The sequence below is a fragment of the Biomphalaria glabrata genome, chromosome 4, assembly GCF_947242115.1.
Source record: "Biomphalaria glabrata chromosome 4, xgBioGlab47.1, whole genome shotgun sequence".
Lineage (NCBI taxonomy): Eukaryota > Metazoa > Mollusca > Gastropoda > Planorbidae > Biomphalaria > Biomphalaria glabrata.
This window is the reverse complement of record NC_074714.1, coordinates 30,098,421-30,125,856: the sequence shown is the minus strand read 5'-3', so window position 1 is coordinate 30,125,856 and position 27,436 is coordinate 30,098,421. Positions and strand designations below refer to the sequence as shown.

Here is a 27,436-nt window from a genome sequence, read left to right as displayed (position 1 = left end):
CTTTGTCTCTTTATTTTCAGGGGCTTTTTTAATCATTCATGGTCGTCACCAGAACAGCATTGCTTTCCAGTTAGGTGGCGCTGCTGTTGTTTGCATTCCCATTCTTGCTGCCATCATTCTTGCTATAGTGTTTTTTGTAAGGAGAAACAGGCGCAAAGCAACATTCACTAGTGTCAGTACAGCCAGGGTATAAGTGTAGTTGGAGGACTTCGCAGGATACAACAGAAGCACTCATATAGAGTCACATTGATATTGTGCCAGGATATAACAGAAGCACTCGTAGAGTCAACATGATTTTGTAGAAAATGTCATTACACTGACAAGCATCATGAAGTTCTTGACACTAGCTAAGTGCTTTAGCCTTGTAACCACAAACACAATAGGTCCAAATAAAAGAAGTGGATTATTGAATGTAATTCAACAAATTGTTGCCTGTTTGGACTCATGAATGAACTACCATTCTGATGTGTCATTAATATTTGCCATCCATCCTTCCTTTAGTTCCTGCATGTGTCAGCCTGTGACATTCAGCCACTAGTCTCATTAGTAGGCTGTCTGTGCATTGAACTTCTACATTGTAAGCTGTCTGTGCATTGAACTTCTACATTGTTCTCTGAACTGAGATTAGGAATCCAAGAACTTCAACTGAGAATGTCCAGAGTAGAGTGTTACCCCTTCACTGCTCAAGAATGAGGGAGGACCTAGCAGTACAATGTTATTGTGAAATAGGAAATCTCATTTTTTACCTTTAATTATTTTATCACTTTGTGACATTTTGTGTAAATATTTTTAGTAACTTTTGTTACAGTGACCTGGATTTTAAATTATTTGTAATCTATGTAAAATACAACTTAATATGTTCTGATAAAAACATTTTCCTGACAAAAGTATTTCATGAAAATGATGAAGATCTCCAGACTACACAATTTAGACCAGGATTAGAGTTTCTCCTGAGCCTACTTAGCTTGCTGTTTGGGGTAAATAAAAGTTTCCTAATACTGTACAAATTGTGTACATTGAAGAAAATAAGCTTTGTGTGTATGTATATATATATAAATGAAAAAATAAAGAAAATTCAATTCTTCAAAAGTTTCAGAACCACTGGTCTCCCCCACTTGATGATATGTTTTGTTTTTTATTTTGTTCTTTGGTTTTGTTTTTTTTTTTAATTCTGTGAAAACTTAACTTTGACTAAAATCAACTTACAAACATCCATTAGATCTTTATTTTCTATTGTAATGAAGAAAGTAATAATTTTTGTATTTGAACTGTCTCAGATTGTACTGCTGACACGACCAAGTGAAATTAGCAGCTACTTCTGACCAGGTCTGAACAGTGTAGTGCTAATGTGCAATGCTGTAGGTCCACATGTTTTATTTGACCTGCAATATGTTACATTACACTTTTATTTCGGGTTTCAATTCAAGACAAAACTTTGAGTTATTTCAGAGTTTTATCAGATGCATTTAAAGCATGACTTTGTATGTTTGGTTTGAATTGATGAGTTACATAGTCATGACATGATACCACTAGATAGGCTTCATGGAAGAAGAGTGTCTTGGAATGTCTGTGTCAGGATGTTTGTGTCTGTGCTTTGCATGTCATCATATCATTATTGTTTGTATTAGCACCCCATGCCAGTCAGCACATGTATTAGCACCCCATGCCAGTCAGCACATACTAGATTTGTTATTCTTAGAGTCAGTTCCCAGGCTTTATGTTTCTACATCATGTGTTAAATGTTGACCTTTTTATTAATCCTAAGGACAACGAGTTGGTAAATGGTACAATACAACAATCAATGGACTCCTCTCTCAGTAGTGTAGTCACACCATGAAACCCAAGAGATCTATGAGTATGTACCAAGACATAAACATAGAGCATGACTTTGTGTAAGTTCTGTTTTCACTTTGACTCAGTTCTCAATTGATTTAGTCAGCAAATAGCTCAAAGTATTTGCCAGTTTCAACTTCTGAAATGCTAGACCAGAAGTCAATTCTGTTTCACTAGTCTACCTAGTTGTGTGTGTATCTGTCCAGTGTTTAGGCTAGTTGTACTTAACACTTGCTATTTCTAATCTTACTTGTACTGCACTGGCACAGTTAGTCACTGTTCTCTTACCAAATCTTTGGTCACATAGAAACCTTATGTTTTTTTTTTTTTTTTTTATCTCTTGTTTACATTTATTTTTGTATTTCATGCAACAACTTTGTTTAGATCTAGATGGAGCAATGTCTTCAAATTTATTTCCAAACCTTTGAACCTGACACACTATGTTGACTACATTTACAAGAATAAAAATGTTTTGTTTTAGTGACTCTGTTGTTTATTGTAGAAGCAGCAAATATTTGTTACTTCATGAAATAGTAGAAGGTGCCTGTTAATGAAGACAGTACTAACAATATCTGATGTTCTGTTTTGCTTTTCTTAGGACTGTGTTTGTAAAGTACATATGTAATACTGATGACTTGACATTGATTTATACTATACATATGTAATACTGGTGACTTGAGATTGATTTATACTATACATATGTAATACTGGTGACTTGAGATTGGCTTATACTATACATTTTTTAATACTGGTGACTTGACATTGACTTGTGCTACACATATGTAATACTAGTAAAAGTAAAGTAAAAAGTTCCCCTTTCAGACCTTGTGGTCTATAAGGCAGATGATGTAAAGGTCATCTGTTTACATGGCATACAGTTAATGAAGGTGTCATATGACCAGTACAACCAACAGCCTTTACTTTTCCCCAACTAATGTCAGGTCCCGAAATAAAAAATCCCAGTCTGCACCAGGATTTGAACCCCAGACCCTGTTTCAGAAGCTAAGCGCTTTACCGCTCAGCCACTGCGCCTCCTATGTAATACTGGTGATTTTACATTGACTTTTTCTATACATATGTAATACTAGTGACTTGACATTGACTTGTACTATTCATATAAATGTAATTTGTAACAAATTATCTCTTTTGGCTAACAAGTTTCTCGACCTCTGCCGTATGAAATCTAATGGACCTCATTCACCAATCGTAAATAAATAAATAAATAACATTTAGCCATGTGACAATATTGATAAAACAATTCAAATTACGTATCACGTGACAGCCTTTATGGATTGCGTAATTTGTATAGAAGAGATAGAGAACCAAGTGGCAAAATGTTTGTTTACTATTGTTGAATGAGGTCCATTGTTATGTTATCAATGATACAATGGTAGCTTACTCTTAGCAGACCTTTCTCGGCACCACCTCATCAAGTAGTTTAGATTCTAGAAAGGACTCTGTACTCTGAGAACAACTCATCAAAGACTTCTATTGTCTTGACAAACGTGTGGCCCCTGAAAGGAAGGATGGACTTACATCTGTACCACCACACGCTCAGTCAACAACCTGGAAATATCTCTTAGGGCTCAATCTCCAGTCATCTAAATATATATCTTTTTTTTTTCAAACTCTCAACAATTAGTGTACACTGCAGTTGTGGACAGCAAACACACAGATTGATTCTGTATTCAAATAGTGTACACATAGCCTATTGAAGTAATGCATTAGCAACTATCTCTTCAAGTGAATAGAAAGCTACTTAGTAGCATTTTGTTGAAGTTCACAAATAGAACGATGAAGGCTTGAGAAAGTTGAATCATAAGAATAAATATTTAGCATTAATATTTTAAGTGCAGCGAATTCTCCCTCAAACATGTTCAATTCTCAGGTTTTATGCTTTGAATTATTGACTCGAAACGTTTAGGTGTACATAGAAAAAAAAATCAACTAAAAAAAAATTGTTTTATAATGATTGCAGGACACACATTTGAAAACTTAAGAAAAGTCGGTGCCGAAGTCAGATGCAGACGGCGAAAGAAAACAAAAGTAGACCTCCGGGACACTTTGTCTGCTTCAGATTGAGCAAAGTCTGCAGGTCGCCACTGAGTATGTGTAGTGACATGAAATAGTGTACTCATTCTTTGGACTCGAAACTGCGGTCTTCGAGCTTTTCAATTCTAAACAAGACAAGCATGGCGATAGATCAGGGGTTCTCAACCTGTGTGTCGCGACCCCCTTGGGGGTCGAATTACAATTTTCCAGGGGTCGCCTAAGAGCATAGGAAAAAATATACTTTTGTCTAAAAAAAACTTGAGATCACTGGCGGATCCGGGGGGGGGGGGGGTAGGGGCGATTTTTTCCCCCCCCCCCCTCCGAATGGGGGGCAGACGAATTTTACTATAGAAATCACACAATTTGTATAGGAATTCATTACTTATGTTAATAATATATACTAATTATTTATATTTCAACATATTTTTAGATTATTTCGCCCCCCTCTCTAGTATGTTGGCCGATTTGGTGGGGTCTGGAGGGAGCGATGGTATCGATTACTTTCGAGTGGGGGGGGAGCGGTCCAATTTATTTGTAGAAATCACAGCTTGGTAACAGCATTAATTAAATATCCATTTAATTATAACTTGTTATTGATATTTTAACTGATCTTTATATTATGTCGTTCCCTGTTTGCCGATTGGTTGGGGGGGGGGGGGCCTAATACCTCTACAGCCCTTCCCACCGAAACCCTTTGAGTGGGGGAGGGGCGGTTCTATTTTTATGGGGAAATCATAGTTTGTGAACAAAATTAGTTGAATTAATATATACATTTGATATTATGCATTATCGACAAACCAATACTTTTTCTTTTTGTATTATAGTTAATAAATTACAAAATTAAAAAAATCTGTCACTAATATAATTTATATATACTATAAATTAAATTCTTATATCGAGTCGCCCCACCCCTATTCTTTAATGTCAAATGCAATCTTTAGCAGAAATTATGAAAGGAGCGAGGATTAATCGTTTTCACTCTACCGCCCCTCCCATTTCCCGACAGAGTTTATGTAATTTCACATGAATTTATCATAATTATTTTAAGAAAGACTTTGCATTGGAAAAGTTAGAATTCAAACGAAATTTTTCAGTATAAGAATCATGATTGAGATGGGTTCTAAACCCAAATAATGTTTTCATAGTCGCCTTTTCCCAAACTTTATTCAATCTGATACTTTTCTAGTTAAATAAATTTGGGACTATAACTCATAATTTATACTTATATTTTATTGAATATTATTTATTGATTTTTTTTTTCGACGGCGATCCTAAAAGCCAAAATCTAAATATGTGGGGTATCTTATCTTTTCAAGGAACACATTTTTATTTGCAATGTATTTAGGGCCTATAAATTCATATTAGAATATTTTTCAAGTACAATATTATTCAAAAAGTCATTTTTTAATAGTATGAATAATGAGCTTTAGGTCAGGAGAATGCGTTTCTTCTGTGAAGTATGCAAGAAAACGTTTTTGGCGTCGGGGCTTCGTCCCGAACCCCACTGATTAATAACGAATTGTAGTTTTCAGGAAAGTGCGTTTCTGCAGTGAAGAATGTAAGAAAACGCTTTTGACGTCTGGGCGAATGTTGAATAATAAGCTATAGATGTTACAAGATTGCGTTTCTGCAATGAAGAATGCAAAAAAACGCTTTTGGCGTCGGGGCTTCGCCCCGAACTCCTTTGATGAATAATGAGCTGTAGATGTCAGGAGAATGCGTTTCTGCATTGAAAAATGCAAGAAAACGCTTTTGGCGACGGGGCTTCTGGGAGCGCATGAGGCGCCCTGACCGCACTTCCCCGTGGTGGAGGCTGTCCAGGCCTGAGCAAGCTATTATAGCACAGTGCAGGACAGGCCATTGTCCTGTTGGCTTATATTTCTTACGGCTATGGCCAAATTTCGATTCACGGTGCCCTTGCTGGGGGGAGGAAGAGGAAACCGTGCCTTATATTTTGTTTGACTGCCCCAGACTTGCTGATCTCCGTCTCGACAGGTCTGGGAAACCAAAAATTCTCGACCTGTATGGCGATATTTATGCACTACGTAAGACAGCAGGGTTTCTGTCCAGGGCTTTTGCAAGAGAGGATTTGAGCCTCTCAAGCCCTCACTCTAATGGAGTTTGATGATGATGATGATGACTTCACTATTGGAAGCAGGAATTGAGAAACCACAATGCGTAACGTTCTGTTCTCAGACTCAATGAATCGGAACCATCTGAAGGTTATTTTGATATCAAACATCCTAGCTTTGATGACAATGACATAAGTATTTGAAATGTCAACTGAGTCAAGAAAGCTCAAACTTGACTGTTGGCAAATAAAATAAATAAAACATAACTGTCGTCTAACGGTTGAAGCTTCTTATTTAGTGGTCTTCAGAATCTAGAATCGCTAGAACTATGAAACCTCACATCATTGCTGAGGACTTACTGTTGCCAGGGGCCAGATACATTGTTCGAGTAATGTTTGTTACATCTACTCAATTTAGTTCAATCTCCATATTTAAACGACATTGCTCACAGAATAGCTGACATGTCTGGGGATTTATTGATCAGGTAAGCCTTGAAGTTATATATTTCATCTCATCTCTGCCTGTCGTCCCGTCTGTGGCATTGACCACCGACTAGCCTCCAGCTTAAAGAATCCAAAGATGTTGCAAATGGATCACAATTACTGGTTTGCCTGAGGATGGCGATTGCTCACTTTCTCTTTTGCAAGCTTCTAGAAACGACTACTATAGCACGTGATCTATTTGACAAAATATGTTCATGTCTGAAAAAGTATTTACAAAATCTCTTGTAACAGTATTTGAAGTGTCTGCAAAGATGCTGATACAAGTATGCCTGAATGTTGGTCTAGATTTCAACTTTTGATACAGAATGACTCACCAAAAGTCATCAAAACTCATGGATAAAACAATGGCTCTATTAACCCTGTCTCATATCTCTTCGTTTGTGATGCCCAGGATCCTTCTGTAGCATCTTAATTCCATTGCTAGGATCCTCCTCTCTAGCTCTGCAGTCGGCGTCCAAGACTCACTGCATATAGGAATGTGGCCATGGCCAGGAACTGCATTAGTCTGATTTTGGTGCTGAGAGCTATGCCTTTCTTTCCATATTATTTTATATTTTATAGTGCTGCTGTGGACTGTGCAATTTGGGCCAATATGGCTAAAATGGGGTTTAAATTGAGATATTTATTTTTATTTTTTTGTTGCTAGAAATGATACCTTAACTAAGCAATGCGGAATATCTCAGTAATTTCTCCAATGGACACAGTTTGACATTTATGTGATCAATTTTATTTTACTGGCTTTGATCAACAAAAACAAACGACCATAAATAGGTAGATAAGATTCTTTGAACTTGACCTAAAGTTTATTGATTCAGTGTAGATATTTTAAAATAAAAATAATACTTCATTTAAAAATAGAACTTATTCTATTACGTGATATTGCACCAACGTGCTATGTGGCTGAACGTAAAAGTATAGAGAGTCAAGTGCGAAGTTTGAAATTATTAGCCCGCAGGCAGCAATTTTCACGTTTGGATTTTTATAGCACCGTAACGGTCTGACCTATGAAAAAACATGGTATCTCTGAATTCCTCGTCCTTTTGTCTATAAAAATAGATCGAATTTAATATAATTTAATGTATCACTAGGCTTGGTTAAAATTAAATATGAGTTCAAAGAGGTGTAGAGTAGGTATCGCCAAGCGTACTTTTCCTCGATTTTTCCCTAGTTAGTAAGCTCGAATGGGTTGATGGAAGGTTCGAACAGATCAAAGAAAATATATCGAAAAACATGTTTTAATATTTAATTTTCACTATAAAGTCATTTTCTTTTTACTCCAGCGCAAGAACACCATCCATTGCACCATTTCCCACCCTCCACAACTTCAAATAGTCTCTTTAAGCTGATGAGCAATCAGACTTTAAAATAGCCTTAAGCCCATTACCCATTTCCTTCACTACCGGGTAGTAAAAAAGAATAATTCCACACCTCCTGAGTTTGACCTCACCATGAACTTAGCCTTTACAAGGAAAAGGAAATAGTATGTGTCGGAAGTAAAGAAAATATAGCAATATAGTAGTAATTTGGTAAACATTCAAATAAAAAAGTTTTAGCAATAAAAAGTGAACTGTTCGAACCTCTTGACAAATCGGGGCTGCTCGAACTTCGCACTTTACTCTATATTTAATGTATCAAGGTTGCGGGCAAAAACCTAGGTTAGGAAGCTACTCGTCAGGGAACTCCTGTATGCTGATGATGCAGCTATTGTGGCTGATTCTGATATTCAGCTACAGTCCCTGGTTGACAAACTATCTGCTGCTTGCCAGAATTTCGGCTTAAACATCAGTCAAAGCAAGACTAAGATACTTGTCCAAAACACAAACACTGCACCTCAAGTAAGCATTAATGGCCAACCACTAGAAATTGTTGATCACTTTTGTTACCTTGGCTCCATCATATCCAACAACACTCTACTTGATAAAGACATAAACAACAGGATAGCCAAGGCAATGGCCACCATGTCACGGTTGCAGAAAAGAGTCTGGGACAACATATTGCTGACTAGCAGTACTAAAGCCATAGTCTACCGGACCTGTGTGTTGAGCACCTTGCTGTACGGAAGTGAAACATGGTCAACCTACTCATGGCAGGAAAAAAAGCTGAATGTCTTCCCTCCGATGCCTAAGGCGGATCTTTAAAATAAGGTGGTAAGATAAGATAACCAATGAGGAAGTGCTACAAAGAGCAGGGTGCCAGGACATCCGCTCTGTTATCAGCAGCAGACGCCTTGGCTGGCTTGGTCACGTTCGTAGAATGCCAGTAGGTCGACTTCCACAGGACATCCTGTATGGCGATCTAATAGAAGGCAGGAGAGCCTCTGGTCGCCCACTTTTACGTTATACGGATGTATGCAAACGCGACATGAAGCTCTTCAAAATCGACACTGACAACTGGGAAGAGGTGGCACTGGACAGATCCACATGGAGAGAGAGCATAAAGGAAGGGTCACAGATTGCAGATGTCATACACAACAGAAGCAGAAAGAAGGGTGAAAATGCAACGGCGCCTGGTATATATGCCCAACCTGCGATCGCAGCTGTGTATCAAGGATTGGCCTCTTTAGTCACACAAGAAGTTGCAAAGGGAAAAGATCGTCTCTCGAGACGTAAAATGCCACAGATATATATATATATATATATATATATATATATATATATATATATATATATATATATATATATATATATATGTCAGACGCGAAAAGTCAAAATTTTTTAGTAAAAGAAATTACAAAAGCCATGTCTCTATACAAGAAATTACGAAAGTAATATAATATAAAACCACAAACCTATATATACTACAATAAATATAGATATTTGCGCTATATTTACGATTTATTTAGGTAGGTGCAGCTATTTACTATTACACACCAAGTATCAAAATTTAGAAAAACCCAGGTTCGTTTTTTTTTTTTTTGTGTAACGCTATTCGTTAACACCGTATATATTTAAATTACATCTCTATATTAAGATAATTAAATCTATATATTAAAATTTTATTGCAATAGATAGGCTATAGCCTGTATGAATGCGTTGGTAATTGTCGTTGCGTAGGTTATGGTATTCTAGCGCCAATGTTTATTAATTGCACAATTTTTTTAACGCACGTACGATCTTTACATTAAAATGTCTTTACATTTAGAATACTCATTTTTTGTCACACACTATGTCTTATTGGCTGTTCTTCATCCCGGACCCACGGGTACCATGCTACGCCACTGCTACTAGTGTGATACCGATATTTACTTGTGTAGCAGGCAGTGGTTACGCCGTATAGATCTGCCGTGTCTGGCTTTCACCTAAATTAAAATTTAAAGTAACACTAATAGTCCAATATTTAAACTACATGCTTACATATTACTTCCTAATGTGTCTTAAAACGAATAGATATTAATTAATAATAGCGTTTAATCTATCTTATAATACTGTCTCTAATTCAGTCACAAGAAGCACTGGCACTTGATTTCCAACATCGATTCGGTCCAACACCAAGACGTCCTTATGCCATCTCCCTTTTAGCTCGAGGCTGTCTTTATAGTTCCTTGAGCTGTCTAATTCAGTCTCTACTGTTTGTATTTTCATCGGGACTGCTATCACATTGGATAAATGATTATGCTCCAATCAAGAGCAAGAACACATGCGAGTACGCACAGCTTTTCAGACGCTCTTGAAAGAATTGGATATCGCTTTAGTAAACAGTTAAAACCTTTATTTACAGGGAAAAAGCAAAAGGTCCTGCCTGCTAACCCTTGTCTGAATAGATCCGAGATGAACATTACCTATAATATTTTATAATTTTATACTTTAAACAAAGAGTTGCAACATTATGTGTTTCTTTTCACGCTCATACCGAGGATGGACGAACAAAGATAGACTTGAATAATAAATAGAACTGCCTATAATTAATATTGTTTTAAGAAGCACAGATTACTGAAATTGGGTTACATGCCAGAATTTCGTACAACAAAGTAGCGCTGACAAAATGGTGTCGATTAAATAGCGCCGAGGAAAAAAAGCGCGGACTGTATCTAATATCAAATATGCCTTGATCTAAAAATCATATTTATCTGAAGGCAGCAGAGGTTTGAATTCTGAGTTTTCCTTCTCCCTCGGGCAGGAGGAACTCGTTAGCTTTAGGTGGCAACCAACATTTTGTCCTACACGTTAAGCTTCTAAACGTTATCACCGACAGCGACTCGGAGGTGGGGAGTGGGGCTGGGGGCGCTAGACAGCGGGTAGATTGGTCATGAGGCCATAATCTCCAAAAGCACTAACTCATATTTAACAATATTTTCAATATCTGTTTCAGAACAGAAAGAAATAAAATAGATTCTAGAACCAAATTAGTTGAATTAATATATAAATGTTATATTATGTCGCTCCCCTTCTGGTATTTTGGCCTATTCGGTGGGGTAGGGGGTATGCGATTGCCTGTACTGCCCTCCCCACTCTAGCCCTCTTAGTGAGGGGGGCGGTCCTATTTTTATGGAGAAGTCATAGTTTGTGAACACAATTAGTTGAATATCTATATTATATAAACTACGTATTGATATGTGAATCCATTGTATATTATGTCGTACCACAATCTAATCTCAAATTTTATGATTATTAAATATAAAATAAAAAAGGGTTGTACCAGGTGGGAGGGGCGATACATGCAGTCGCATTTCCCCCATCGATAAACAAATACTTTTTCTTTTTGTATTATAGTTAAGAAATTACAAAATAAACAAAATCTGTCACTGATATAATTTATATATGTTATAAATTAAATTCTTATATCGAGTCGCCCCAGCCCTATTCTTTAATGCCAAATGCAATCATTAGCAGAAATTATAAAAAGGCGCGAGGATTAATCGTTTTCACTCTATCGTCCCTCCCCTTTCCAGTTTATGTAATTTCACATGAATTTATCATAATTATTTTAAGAAAGACTTTGCTTTGGAAAAGTTAAAATTCAAACGAAATTTTTCAGCACAAGAGTCACGATTGAGATGAGTTCTAAACCAAAACAATTATTTCCTAGTCGCCTTTTCCAACCTTTGCTCAATCTGATATCTTCTAGTTACATAAATTTGGAACTATAACTCACAATTTACGCTTGAATTTTATTGAATATTATTTATCGAATAATTTTTTCTTCGGCGGCGATCCTCAAAGCCTTAATCTAAAGATGTGGGGTATCTTTTCTTTTCAATGAACAAATCGGTTTTATTTGCAATGTATTAAGGGCCTATAAATTCATATTAGAATAGTTTACAACACTATTCAAAAGGTCCTTTTTAATAGGGAGCTTTAGGTCAGAAGAATGCGTTTCTTCAGTGAAGAATGCAAGAAAACACTTATGTCGTCGGGGCTTCGCCCCGAACTCCACTGGGGAGTAATGAGCTGTAGATGTCAGGAGAATGCGTTTCTGCAGTGAAGAATGCAAGAAAACGCTTTTGGCGTTGGGGCTTCGCCCCTAACTCATCTGATGAATAATGAGCTGTAGATGTCAGGAGAATGGGTTTCTGCAGTGAAGATTGCAAGAAAACGCTTTTGGCGTCGAGGCTTCGCCCCGAACTCCATTGATTAATAATGTGATGTAGATGTCAGGAGAATACTTTTCTTCAGTGAAGAATGTAAGAAAACGATTTTGTCGTCGAGGCTTCTCCCCGAACCTCACTGGAGAAGCATACACCGTTCCCCCAGACCCCCAAGCTTGCAAGAGAAAGGCCTCAACACGACTGTTTTTTTTTTTCGCCGAAGGATGTAAGCACTCCAATACCTATTGGCATGCGTCTCAAATAGCCTCTGACAACCAGTCCAACTCCTGGCCTTCACGTGTGGCTCAGATATTGAGTCTGGCGGAACTGTTCTCACTAACGGGAGAAGGGGCAAAGGCGAGTAACTGGCGCCTTAACCAGTAAGCTTCGGGCAGGAGGAGCTCGTTAGCCATGGCTGGCTACCCACCTAAGAGAAGGAAAACTCTGAATTCAAACCTCTGTTACCTTGCAGCTTTACCCAATCATGGGAAAGGCTTCGGGAGTCAACCTAAAGAAAAAATCAGGAGCTGGCGACGCCGCTGACCCCAAACTGTATAGGCACTGCCGTTCCGTTGGATACATCAGCTGCGTGTTGAGGGGGGGAACTGATGTGTGGGCGACATCGTTCCGACCACAGCTAATACCCAGGCATTCATCTCATTTCCATGAGATGATCCATAGTCTCTTCGCGACTGAAGGAGGCCATAGAGAATTATTCCGTTACCGGTACATATACAAATTGAAATATAAAAAATACGTTAATATAACTCATATTGAATGTAATTGTATCAATTAGTTTATATCAGTCAAGTAATTAAATTTGTAATAACTCTAGACTAACAGTAATAAATCTATGAGATCAGAAATATTTTAACCAATTGATTTTGTTTGGCGCAATTTCATGCTTTTAGCTTTCTGAGTGCGCTATGATCCTATGACATGTCTGGACCAGCTGGAAAAGGGTGAGGGAGAGAGGCAGAATGGTGAATGTTACCGTGATCGCTTTTTAATTGCATTTGTTAACAATAAAAAATTTAAAAAGGTCTTGCGACTTCAATTCAAACTTAAGGGTGAAAGTGCCAGTGTAGTGTTTATGAAAATATAAGGTTTTGTAGTTATCTATTGTTTGTCTCAAACTTTTAAGCGACACACCCAATTTATCTACACAAAGTGTAAAGGGAACTAATTCAACTTATACCACATCATCTGTCAAATACAAGTTCTTTCCCTTCTTCGATTCCAAACAAAATAATTAATAGCTAATTAGATCTAATAATAATAAATAAATTAATAGCTAATTGGTTAATTTTTTTAAATAATTCTTGTTTTGTCAGGTTCAAGAAATAATTGCGCAAAATTTAAACTTGATTCAGGGTTGATTGGGTGTGGGATGTACAAACTTTGAACAAGACAGATTCAGTTGATATAAGCTTTGTAAGCATAGAAGGTTTTATATTATAATAACGTCTGTAGCTTAAACTTTTAGCAGACGGCCTAATTCTCTACACAAGGCTTATTTGCCGCTGAATTAGTAGGCTATATTTTCCATATAAAAGAATATTAATTTATTACGATTAATTGACTAACTAATTGGTTAATGTTTTGATAGTTATCGCTATTTAATGCATAAACAACGTGTTCACTCATGGTTCAAGCCTCCTCAAGGGAACTAATTCAACTTATACCACCACATCAGATGTGTATAGATTAGCGTAAAAGACACGACCAGCGCCGAACACCCCTACTCCTTATTTTATTTATTTAGTCATTGACACTCAATTTACTGATAGACATTGGCCATTTTTAAGCCAGAATGGATAAACACAACATGCTAAGACAGCATACCAACATTGTAAATAAATGTTGTTCTTTGATTATTTTTCTTAACGTGTTAACTTGTATATTGCTCTTGAGTTAAATGTCTTGATTTGATAACGATATTCTGAATAATTTGTGACAGTCAAGTGACTCCTCGTTATTACTGGGTTGTTGTTTTTTTTTACTTTCGATGCGTTCTTAGCCACTGTGTATCAGGCCAGGATGGAAACACCTGACACACATAAGCCTAGAACCGTGCTCTTTGTTACAGTTAAAGAAACCACGATAAAATCAGTAATAATTAATTAAGGAAGATGATCCTTACATACGCTCTGTACATTTAATCTGAATGAATGCATTGGTAACATAGTAGATCTAGAGCTACATATTATCAATGAGATGAGTAGATTTATGTTAATAAACTTAGTGGAATAGAGCTATTGTTCTAGAATTTTAAAATTTACATATTTTTTTGGCATCTCGTACAGCACAGCAGACAAACTTACAAAAGCCGTCAAGTCGCAATAGGTTCTGCATATACTGTTCACCATGAGCGTAGCCGGGGAGGGAGGAATTCACCCCCCCCCCCGAAATGAAATCGGAATTTAGTGACTGAATTTTAGCTTTGATTTTGTTTATTTTAGTTGACATTTTAATACTAAACCATCACTTGCCCCGACGCAGCCAAGGGGATTTTGAGTTTAAAACCCCCTACCAAAAAAAAAAATGCAAAACGATAATCCCCAAATTTCCAAGAGCATAGATAAGGAAGATTTTGATTTTAAACCCCCCTCCGAAATATACGATAAAACTCCCTCTTCTTTATAACACTATCCATACATCAGTCACCAAGAGGAGTTTTATGCATATTACACACTCAAAATTCTATGAGCGTAGCCAAAGGGATTCTTTAGTTTAAACCCCCTTCAGCGGGGTTTGAATGTAAAAAAAAACTCTTCAATATAAAAAAAAACAAATTACGCACTCAAAATTACATGAGCGTAACCAAACCAAGGGGGATTTTGAGTTTAAACCCCCTCCTCCAGATGTAGTTTAAATACCCCCATACAGAGAGTATAGAGGTGTAAAAACTCTCTCTTCAATTTTATTCTAAAGCAAAATACAGTCACCAAAATTCTATGAGCTTAGCTAAGGGGGCTATGAATTTGTTTTAAGTTTTGACGATAAAACTTCCCTTTTCGATATAAAATCTAAAGCAAAATACAGTCCCCTAATTCCAAGAGGGTAGTCAAGAGAAGTTACAAATTTCTACCAGTGGCGGGGCTCCATTAATAAAGTGCAGTGAATAGTCATCTGCTGAAAATGAAAAACACTAAATGTGGCTCAACAAAGATGACTAAGACGGATTTTAGAAGTCAGTTATAGAGATCAGGTCTCAATCAAGTACATCCTATACCGAACTGGGAGTCGACCCCTTAGTAAGGTTGTGACAGAGCGTGGCATGAGGTTTGCGGGACATGATCTCCGACAAAATGAATTACGCGTAATAAAAGTTGCAATGACATGGAGGCCATTACGAGGAAATCGCAAACAGAGACATCCTAGTACAACTTGGCGCTACACTTTTATGGAGGTCCTCAGAGCAGGTGGGAAGAGGCTTCAGACATTGCCAGTGACAGATTTTGTGGAAGCAGCTTGCCGCCCAATGCGCCGAACGACGCGGGAGGATCTAAGTCAGTAAGAATAGCACATAAGGTTTTTGAAATAAAACTTTTAATAGCAAGATGATGCTTGGCGGCGGGGCTCCGACACGCGCTAAGCTCATAGCGCTCCCCCAGACCTCCTTGCTGGCAATGGCTGGGGGTCTAATTTTTCCACTAACTCCAGAAAGAACCTATTGTAGGGTACAATAAACGTCTTCCGAAAGAATGAATGGTCAGAATGTAATAAAGATTAATTAAGTACACCCACACACACACACAAACACACACATATACACACAAACACAAACACATACACACACACACATACATACATACATACATACATACATACATACATACATACATACATATATATATAGGTTTAACTGACACACACGTGAATTCAGGCAAATCACTCAGGTCAGCGGGGCCATGGACAAGGGACAGTACTGCGATTCCATGCAAATATGACCATTGTTATGGTCATGTGATCGAAAGCCTGCGTGGACCAGAGACACACTGTGTAAGAAAGCGGAGTTCAAGAGAGGACACAGAGGAGACCCGGGACTGTCAGTCAGCCATGAAGTCGGTCCTGTTTGGGTCCTCAAGTGTTGATGCACGAGTCCAGAAAGAGAGACAGTAGAGTTTGTACGGTGATGTACAGAGTAACATTTTAGTTGTTGATGTGTTTGTTGCCAATTGTCTAGTATTAGCTGTTATCTACTTATTATTAAACTACCAGATTATTTAGAGCTCTTGTTGTCAATTTCTTGATGTGTTAGATGTGCTGTGTTGTGTTTAGCAGTGTTTAAAGAAGGCCTGATTAGGAGAGAATCGTAATATATAAATATATATATCAGTGGCGTAGCTAGAGTATATGATGCCTGGTGCGGTACCTCATCTTGATGCCCCACCCTCCAAAAAAAAAAAAACTAACTAATTAATAACATTGCAAAACCTGTTCAAAATAATAATAATAATTTCATAAATGAAAAATTGTTAATTCAAAAAAAAAATCAATTTAACATGAACATACTACAAATGAATTTTACGCGCTTTCTTGCTGGCAAAAGTATCAATAATTTTATCGAAATCCATTTTTTCCCACCAGCTCTTGTTCAAAGGACAAAATGGCCAAATTAGTGAGTCGTAAATTTGTCATCGTTGATCGCAAGTAATGCTTGATCAGTTTAAGTTGGGAAAAACTTCTCTCGCATGTAGCGACGCTTACCGCAATAGTCAAAAATATGCGAATCATGATGACGATATTCGGGACTGAATCATCTAGCTGATATTTTTTTTATAAATTTCAAGAGCTCAACAGGTCCTTGTTTTGGAAGTGCGGAGGCTTCTGATGAAACTGTGACAAACCGTTGAAGCCTCTTTCGCTCCAGCAGAAATTCGTTTTTATCAATGTCGCTAGGAGTACTATCGAGATTGATTTCGACCTGAGGATTTAATAGCTGGGAAGGCGATAAAAATTCATATCTATCTGCTACATTATGAAGTTGCTCGAATCGGGTGATTATTTCTTGAACAATCCTGTCCAAGGTAGAATACATTTCCCTTCGTAGCTCTTCTTTGTGTGTAAGTACAGAGTCGTCACTTTTCTCACCAGGCATCTTTTTCTTATGGCCAATACGTTTTTGAGGTTCTGTACTGATTCTCAGATCTGAACACACATTTTCAGCAAAGGTAATGCTGGCTTCGGCGATGTCCTCTCGATTACTACTTAAAAATGTCTCTAATGTTTTTAGTTTGAGTGAGCAGTCTCGAATAGACAATCCTTGTTTTGTAAGGTAGACTTGCGTATCATTAATTTCAGTTAATACAGGAGCTCAAAATCAAAGATAGGTGACAAAATTAAAAGACTGAACAGCAACCAATAATCCACCTGCTTCAGATCTAGGCGATGAATTTTCATCTCTGCTAGTTAATGTCTCCAGAGTTTGAGCAGGCAATGAATAGTGACTTCTAGAATACGTTTTTGGATACCGTAGTTTTGACCTTTCATGACCGCAGCATTATTATAGCCTTGACCCCTGCAGTCCATTATGTCTAAGCCATCCGAACGCAGTTTCTCTAGAATATATCTCAGCGATTCCAGCAGCATGCTTGTCCTTTGTGTCGATGAAGTCAATAAAAGACTCACGACCCTGCACCCCGTCATTATCCATGACAACGTACCGTAAAATTTGGGAAGTTTGATCCAGCTTTAAGATGTCAGGTGTACTGTCAAAAATAATAGAGAAATATTTGGCTTGTTTTACTTGCTGTATGATTTGTTTGTTTTTTTTTTAGCTTGATCCCCCAATTTTGTAATAAATTAATTTTGTATTTGTGGAGACATGTATGTATTCGGTCTGGAACAAAGCTTAGTTCGAAGCATAGACTATATATAGTATATGGTTCGAAGCACATGCTCCCTCAAGAGTGGATCGTACGTTGATAGTAATTTTACTAACTCTCCAGGTTTTCGTCTCTTGTATAATCAAATCTTGGGCCTTGTTGTCCATATTGTTTCATACTCTCAGGCGAACTTCAAGTTCCCTCTAAGCAAGCGATGACTGAATGTGAGCTCTGCTGGTCTCAGGTTTTTCTATTTTTGAGGATAACCTCCACCACTCATTGAATCCATCTTTGGATTTAAATGAAGATGATGAAATCTTAACAAACGTGGCCCCTTTACATTTAAGGAGGGAGAGGGCGGTACTTACGGCCTACGAGCGCTACAAAAGGGGCGACTCTAGGCTACCCACTCCAATCTTAGTGCAACAGTGGAGAGAATGGAACCGCATAAAAATGCGATCGTTCCTCCACATTGCGGCCAATTTGTCAAAATCATCTGGGCTCTCCACTGATAGAATTCCTATTAGAAGAATTAATACTTGCCCTCCGTGGAGGAGATTTCCGGCCCCACAAATAAACATGTCCCTTATAGGACAACAGGGAGCCACCAAGAGGCGATTAACACCTGCCATACTCCAAAACGTGGCATCAGCTACACTAAAGTCCTACCCATCAGATGCCATTTTCTGCTATACCGATGGGTCGGTAATGAGGGACCCCGATAGATCTGGGTATGGGGCCCTTATAGACTACACAGTACGGACAGAACCAGAGATGCCGATTTCTCCGTCTGAGCTTAAAAGGGTTTTGAGGCGCCAGCCAGACTAGTCAGTCTTGAGCACTGTTCACCATTTTATTTACGTTACAGTAGTACAATTAACTAGTTAGTTAAAAAAAACTCGTAGAAAACAAAGGTTAGCTTATTTTTTAAAATTGACATTACAATAGAATTATTTCCAAAATTAAACTATAAAGAAATGAATAAACTAAGACAATTGTTTAGAGCTAGAGTTTACAAATATATTTGTAAACTCAATATCTAGATTAAACCAATGGACTAAACAATGAAGTAAAAAAAAGTTGGCCTATCTTCTTTTTCTCCTTTATATTACAGAGCATTGATCAGTGTAGTAACAACATGTACCGTGTGTCCGAAATAAATCTAGTAAATTAGATTCAAACTGTTCTATAGCTTACATTGTATTGAAGAAATAGTCAAGGAGATGAAACAAAATAGCGACCTGACTAGTTAATAAATCGTTGGTTCATGTTTAAAATACAGTAGTTTATGTTTGTTCGTGTCCATACAATTAGTCGTTTTTACTGAAAAGCTCAGGGAAATAGGAAATTAATACACACTGGGAGAATTTTGGTGCCCCTGTCGCCTTGGTGTCCTGTGCGGCCTGCACCACCCGCACATTGGTAGCTACGCCACTGATATATATATATATATATATATATATATATATATATATATTTGCGGCGGGGGGGGGGGGAGAAAAAAAATGCCCTCCAAAACCCCCCAGAAAAAAATCCCATAGGCGTAATCATGTCACCACATGGCCACGTGTGTTTCGTGAAATATTCAAATAAATAGTAAACACTGCACTCATCATTAAACTTGAAATCAACGACATTGTCATTAAATAGACTCTATCTATATTATTTTAGATCTATAGCCTATTTGTATTATATAAGATAAAATAAGATCTACATTTCAGATCGAATCTAGATTCTATCTTGAGACTAGATTGTCACTAGTCTAGATCTAGCTCTACCTGACTAAAGTTTATTAATTAAGATAGACCTACATCTACTATCTAGATTATTCTATATAGAGTCTATATCTAGATCTAGAGAAACTCTATAGCTAGTGTAGATCGAGTCCGAACATATTGCAATATGCAATATTCCCCGTGGCTACAAAGCCCCAGCTGTACCCTACATATTTTCCCACCACCAAGGCTAGCATACCCATAGTCCGCCGGTGGTCGATTAAGATTTTCTTTTCGCCGTCTGCATCTGTCCTCGGCAGCGGATTTCCTTTTTTGTCTCAAATGTGCATCCCGCGGCCTTTGTGAGTGACCTCCAGCTGTTTCGTTCTGAGGCTTGTGCAACCATTTGCTCTCTTCTATGTCTGCTAAGGCAAGTTGGCGCCTAAGCTGGAATTTAAAGCGTTTCCATGGGCACTTCTGTTATGTCGACCACCCTTAAGCTTACCAAAAAAAACTGCTTTTGGTATACGTTCGTCTCCCATACGGGATACGTGCCCTGCCCAGCATAACTGTCGGACCATAAGCAGTCCCTCTATACTGTCCATTTCGGCGTTGGCAAAGACATCGCTGTTTGTAGTGCGGTCTTGCCATCGTGTGTCCATGATTGTGCGCAAGCATCTTTAATAAAAGCGTTCAAGTAGTCTTAGTTGCTTTCTTTATAATACCCATGTCTCAGAGCCATATAGAAGGTTTGAGAGAACCACTTAGATTCTATTTCTACTATTTTATAACCTAGATATAATAATAATAATAATCTATATTGTCCGTACGGAAATTTGTCTTACAATTTGTGCATTCCCCAAACAAAAAACATTATAACTATAAGAAACCAAAGTGTACATTCATACCAGACTCACTCATAATTTACATATATTCTAGAACTATATCTATACTGATTCTATAGTTACATTTCAAATTCAACTTCAATATTTATGATTATATAGATCACAGATTATAACTAGATTTTATAGATCTACGACTATTATGACAATGTCCATGGCATGAGTGAGATCAATTTTTCAAAGCAACTATAATTAATGGACTTCATCTAAAACAAGTTCATTCATATATTCACTTGTGATCTTTTAATATATATAAGCTTAGCATTATTTTGAACAAATGTCTCACAACGGCTGATAAGAGAAATCAGGTATAAACATCAGGAGAAAACACGACCCCTTAACTCAAGAAAACATAAAGAAACTAGAACAGACACAAAATAGACAGTGAGATTCAGGGGCGGACTTGCTATATGGGCAAACGGGGAAAAGCCCGGTGGGCCGGTACCAAATGGGCCGGTCTGGTCGCGACCAAAGAAAAAAAATTTCAATGCAGACAACTTTAAAAAAAAAGTGACAGCAGCAAGACACAGAGGCCCGAAAACGTTTTTTTTTTTTTGTTGTTGTTGTTTTTTTTTAATTCTTATTACAATTAATTTTGTTTGAAATTCAACAAGAATATATATTTAAAAATACACTATACACTGTATGTATTATCATTTGCAAAACGTTAGACCGTACTTTCTGCTAAGCACGAGCAGCATGGACTGCTTTGATGTCTTCGAGGCTGTGTTTGGCCTAATCATTTTGCTGGTCGGCATGGACCTTTGATGGCACTCCCATTCTTTTTTGCTCCTTCCCTCCCCCGTCTTTTAATGGTTCCAATAAAATGTAACCAAAAAGAGGGATGAGAGGGATTAAGCTAGAAAACATTGATATAACGCAGCAAAAAAGAAAAAAAGATAGGCGCGACAATTAGCTCTTTAACAATACTTAATTGAAATTAACTTTAACACATACACACAGCCGCGAAATTGCAAACCACCCAACTTATTCACAGCTCAATATGGGTATAAAGCTCTACTTTCTGCAATTTGAAAATAAAAAGTAAGTTTCTTTTTGTTTATTTTTAATAACATAGATCTAAAAATACTACACTTAAGGCTTACAAAAAAGTATTATTGAATTAAAAAATAAATCTAGATCTAAATCAATTTTATACTATTATAATTAATGGCAAACTTATGCTTAGTATGAAGTCATTAATGATGAAAATTATTTCAATAATTTCAATAATTTAAATAGCGCTGTCACATCCGATATTTAATGAAAGGAGATTTATATTTTAAATAATGGGTCATGGTATATTCATATACAAATCGCGTTTTTGAGAATGTACTAGGAAGAAGCAAGAGCTAAGTAAGTGCCTCTCTAACCGTTCTGCTTTCTCTTATCTTTTAATGGAATGAGTTGCCTGAGACAGTCAGGAAAACCAATCATTTGGCATATTTTAAGTCACAGATCAACATGCATGACTAGATTGACACATGAAATGCGTAAGACGTAACAATCTTATTTTTTGAAGAGACGTCTGTAATCTATAAGTAATACCAAAAAGCTTCAAACTCATTAGGCTGCTATTGTATTGTTTATAGTTTTCAGACCACATACATGTATAAATAGAATACATTATGTAATCCTACGAATGCATACATCCAGTTTTCGATGCGATATCAAACTTTATATATTTTGTAGAGAATTAGGCTTACACCTATAATATAACACATAGGCGTAGCCGGGATGGGAGGGTCTTCAAACCTCCAATTGCCTCAGACCTCCTTGTCTGAAAGGGAAACTTTACTTACTGCCCAGTGCAGCCAAGTTGAACTACATTCACCAAATTGCCAAATAGCCAAAAGGAGTTTTGTGGTTTCCCTTTCCCCTCCAAATAAAAAAAAACTAAAGCATTTTAACCATTTTCTACCAAATTTGGTTTTTGAATTTTTTAAGCGGAAGAATTGCAAGCTAATTGCACTGTAGATACCTCAGAATATGCATTTTTAAAGCTTTAAAATAACGGAAATAATGCTAGGTTCCGGGACTCCCTAGCTGCCCTTTGGCGGTGTGTACTGTCTTTCTCTTAATTATAGAAAGAGAGTATTCTAGGGTAGAAAAAACGTTTGAAAGAATGAAAGATCAGAATGTAATGAAGATTAATTACATATACACATACTAATATAAATATATATAAATATATATATATATAAATTGCGGAGTGGGGTAAAAATCTCCCCCCCCCCACCGAAAATATATGACATGCCATTTGTGGGCCGGTTTATATGGTAATGCCTGGGCTAAGTTTGATACCCAGTCCGCCCCTGGTGAGATTCATAACAAATGAATATTCACAATTGGTTTCAGTAGCACCTTAAAAAAAAACCTCTGAAAAAATCATTAAGAGTTTTAAAACCACTACAATTTTTATTTTTTACAATTAATTTTATGTGTGAAATTGTATATCGAAAAATGCCGGTTACTTGTAATTAGCTGGTTGTAAAAAATATACACAGATCTTGGGTAAAAGACTCACCAAATAAAGTACTGTAAATGAGTAGTTTTAAGCGCTTGTTTCGGGTCTCTTCTTTTATAGCCTCTGTCGGTTTGATCCCAACTACCAGTATTTTTGTGCAGAATTTTTTCCTCTATCAGTTACACTTAACATTATAACATAATAATGTCAGTTTAATTTAAAATGAGAACTGAGAAATGCTAAAGATATATAAGGAAAATGGTACTTCCGGCCCAATTTACTTATTCTAGTTTTAAATCAAAGAAACGAAACTTATAAGCGCAACATATGCTTCGGCACATAGACATAAATAAATATAGACTGGCCGATTAAAGAGTTTTATGAAATGAAAATTTGTGACTTGCAATTTTGTGTACTTTATTATACAGCATTTATGAGCAGTATAAAAGTTAAGTATTCATATCTATTTCAGCCATAACCTATCTAAGTATTACAATATTTTCACTAGTGTTTTGTTTAATCTCTAAGAATGAAGATCATGCAATTTTTCATAATTCGGAAATCCGAATACAATAGTGTTACGGTCGTAGCGCAGCATGGTGTGCATGAATAATGGTGCGAATTTGTGTAATGAATGGAAGTGATGTTGAAAAGGGGAAGCCGGGAGTAATTGACAGGAAGAGAAATGAAATGTTCGTATTTACATAACTTGTTGTAATATTAAAGTATTTATAGAGTAATAACCTGAGAGTCTATTATTATTTCGAAGAGTCTTGTGTCGTAAAAAGTGGCGCCCAACGGAAAAGGCAAGACCTGCGTTATAACGGTATCTAATTCCTGTCTACGGAGGTATTACTAGTACTACAAAGTGTAACAAAATCTCTAGATCTCTAGATCTATTAAGATTGAGAGAGTTAGCGTCATCTAAATCTCTAAAGCTATGTACTAGACTCACTGGTAAACATAAACCTTTAGTTGAAACTTAACTAAAAACATTATTGCTGAATTAATCAACTGGATTAACATTTAAATCTAGATTTATATCATTATAATTATTATGACGGCCCATTCTCTACATTCACCAATGTGAAAACGTACATCTTCTTTGGTCTGGCGGGTCATAGTTCTCAACAATAACCTTTAACATTCAATATTAATGGAAATTTGTACGATTATTAGCACTGTTGTGGGCAACACTAGTGAATTTTGACTACGGTGGAGAACAGTGCCCATTTAGGACCAACGGATATACACTGACCACGGCATATAGACAAACAACGAAAGATTCATATCACCGGCGGAGAATATACACTAGCATTGGCAGTTATACCAGCAGGAAGAAGAGTATTCTGGGAAGTAGATACATATTTGTATTGGAATAACATTAAACGTTTGGTTCAATACATTACATTTAGATATGAACATTGTTTCCAGGCATTAAGTATAGGAGAATCAAATATATTTAATGGATATGGCCAGATAACTCGATAAAGAAAAATTACAAATGGCGGATAAAGCTGAAATAGTTGCTTTGAAAGAAGAAGGGAGACTATTGGAATTAGAAGGAGCAGAGCTGAGAAAATATGTACAAGAAAGATTAATAGAAAGAGAGAAACTAGTCAAGGAAAAGGAAATAGAGAAAGAGAAGTTAGCCATGGAAAAGGAAATAGAGAAAGAGAAGTTAGCCATGGAAAAAGAAAGAGAGAAAGAGAAGTTAGTAATGGAAAAGGAAATAGAGAAAGAGAAGTTAGCCATGGAAAAAGAAATAGAGAAAGAGAAGTTAGTCATGGAAAAGGAAATAGAGAAAGAGAAGTTGGCTATCAGTAAAGAGAAATTAGTTACGGATAAAGAAATTGAGAAAGAGAAGCTAGCTATGGAGAAAGAAAGGTTAGCCATAGAGAAAGAAAAGTTGGAAATAAAAAAAGGAAAAGCTAAAGATGAAGGTACTGGAAAGAAAAATGACGTGTCTGGAAATAAATTGGCAAAATATAAAGGTACAATGTTTGATGAGAATAAAATAGACATAGATATTTTCTTAAAGAAGTTTGAAATTGAAATGAAAGAATTGTTTTTTCCTGAAGATAAATGGACATTTTTGTTATCGAAGTCATTGGCAGCGGAGGTACCGTCAAAGATTTGCATGAATCAGAATAATTACCAAATAGTAAAGGAGCAATTACTACGAACATTTGGAAAAACTGAGGCAACAATATCGTCAACAATATGTTAATTGCACCATTGAAACCAACGAGGACCCCCAAACATTTTTAGACAAGATGAATAGCTACTTTGACAATTGGACAGAGTCATCAAAAATAGAGAAGACGTTTGATGGACTAAAGGTATTTCTTATGCTGGATAAAGTCATTTATGAGAGTCAGGACGAACTAAAAATATTCCTGCTGGAGAGAAAGCCAAAATCTGTAGATGAGATTGTAAAAGTAATAAGGGCTTACAAAGTGGCACATCCTGAAAAAAAGTTAAACAGAGGTAGCGATATTGAAGAAATAGTAGCATTTAATAGAGCTAGAGAAACACAAGACAGTTATAGCAACAATAGAAGATTTAGATACGAAGGACAGAATAGGTTTAGAGGACAAGGAAGGAGCCAAATAGATAGTAGACAAGGCCAGTATAATAGCTACAGAGGGAGATATCAAGGAAACAGACAGGGAAGATATGATGGAAGAAGAAATGGAAGAGATCAAAGTTTGTCGTTATTGTCGAGTTCGGGAAGTCTAGATTGTTTTCAAACATTTGTAGGAAATAAGGCTGCAAGAACGATAAGGGACACTGGGAGCACTATTGTTGGAATAAACCGAAAATTGGTTGAAGATCATGAATATACTGGAAAAAACAAAGCATGTATTATGTTTGATGGTAAAACAGTTCGATTACCCGTGGCCCGAGTGAACATTAAAACACCGTATTATACCGGGATCGTAGAGGCATGTGTTATAGACCATGATCAAATTGATTTGATTATTGGCAATATACCAAACATAAAGAAGTGCACGGAAAATGAGATAGCAGTTTGGAAAAATTGTTGTGGAATGGCCACTACTCGATCCTATAGTAAAGATGTAGAGGAAGGAGATTTGGCAAAGTTGTTCGAGTTATCAACTAAGGAAAAAGAGCAAGATGAAGAACAACATGAAAACACAGAAACAATTGAAATCAAAGATATAGTATTTAACAAAGAAAAATTTATCACAAAACAAAAAAATGATCCAGAGTTACGCCAATTAGCAAAGAAAGGAGGAAGAGGAGGAAGATTCTATGTAGAAAGAGGAACTCTTGTTAGAGAGATTGAATGGCATGGAAAAAAAGTAATCCAGTTTGTGGTACCCAGAGAATTCAGGCAGCTTGTAATGGAAAATGGACACGATATAGCACACACAGGACATCTGGGACTACACAAAACGAAACAAAGAATATTTCAGAATTTTTATTGGCCATCAATTAGTAAGGACATAAAAAGTTATGTGACGTCGTGCCAACTATGTTCTAGACAAGGAGCAAGAAACATAAAAGCACCATTACAAAGGGTGGATGTATCAGATAGACCATTTAGTAAAATAGCGATTGATTTAATCGGTCCAATGCCAGTGGTATCAAATAGGGGTCACCGTTATATCCTAACTGTGATAGACGTGTGCTCCAGATGGCCGGAAGCTATCCCACTCAAACGAATTGAAGCCAGAGATATAGTACAAGCATTATATACGTTGTTTACAAGATTTGGATTTCCTAGAGAAATATTGTCAGATAGGGGCACTCAATTTAACTGTCAATTGGCTACAACATTCTTGAACATGTTTGGGATCCAGCAAAGGTTTACAACCTCGTATTATCCACAGAGCACTTGTGAACGTTTTAATGTCAATCTAAAGAAATCATTATATAAAGTAATGGATGATAAACCCAAAGAGTGGGATATGGCAATACCGTCAATACTATTTGCATACAGGGAGAGTCGTAATGAAATAACAGGGTTTTCACCATTTCAAATGATTTATGGAGGAAATCCACGAGGTCCAATGACAATATTGAAAGATTTGATAATCCCACATGATCATGTAGTAACTAATGACAGTTATGATATTGTGACAGAAACTAGAAATCAGATTATAAAGGCATGTGAAGAAGCGGATAGACAGATACTAGACAGAAATGAATTAACACATTCCAGAGTGAATGAACATAGAAAAAAGACGGAATTAGAGGTAGGACAAGATGTTTTGGTCTTACATAAGGATAACAATAATGCTTCGGGCACAAATTGGCTGGGACCATACAAAGTAGCAAGGAAAATTAGCGATATGGACTATGAAATAGACATTGATTCGATGTTAAAAATATTTCATGTGGATTTGTTAAAAGAATTTACACCAAGACAAAGAAGTGAAGAAAGGAGTAAGGATGAGTCAATGACAATGAGTGCCTGTGTGACGGAAGAAATGGAGACAGAGGAAAAGTTTAGACCAATAGAGACAGTGGCAACAGAAAGTAGGCAAACATGGAAGGATGTCATGGT

At 36.8% G+C, this 27,436-nt stretch overlaps 2 protein-coding genes across 25 annotated transcripts in view; one reads left to right on the top strand and one right to left on the bottom strand.

Moving 5' to 3' along the window:
- Positions 1–2,313, top strand: part of LOC106062223 (uncharacterized) — an 84,090-nt gene extending 81,777 nt beyond the window's left edge. For all 19 annotated transcript variants that reach the window (XR_008777625.1, XR_008777624.1, XR_008777627.1 and 16 more), the window contains one exon: positions 21–2,313. Coding sequence is in view for 3 of the 19 variants with exons in the window: in XM_056027273.1 (XP_055883248.1) it covers positions 21–193 (173 nt within the window). In the remaining 16 variants the exon portion in view is untranslated. The remainder of the gene's footprint in view (positions 1–20) is intronic.
- Positions 1–27,436, bottom strand: part of LOC106061374 (uncharacterized) — a 195,208-nt gene that overhangs the window by 154,863 nt on the left and 12,909 nt on the right. The gene's annotated exons all lie outside the window — the stretch shown is intronic.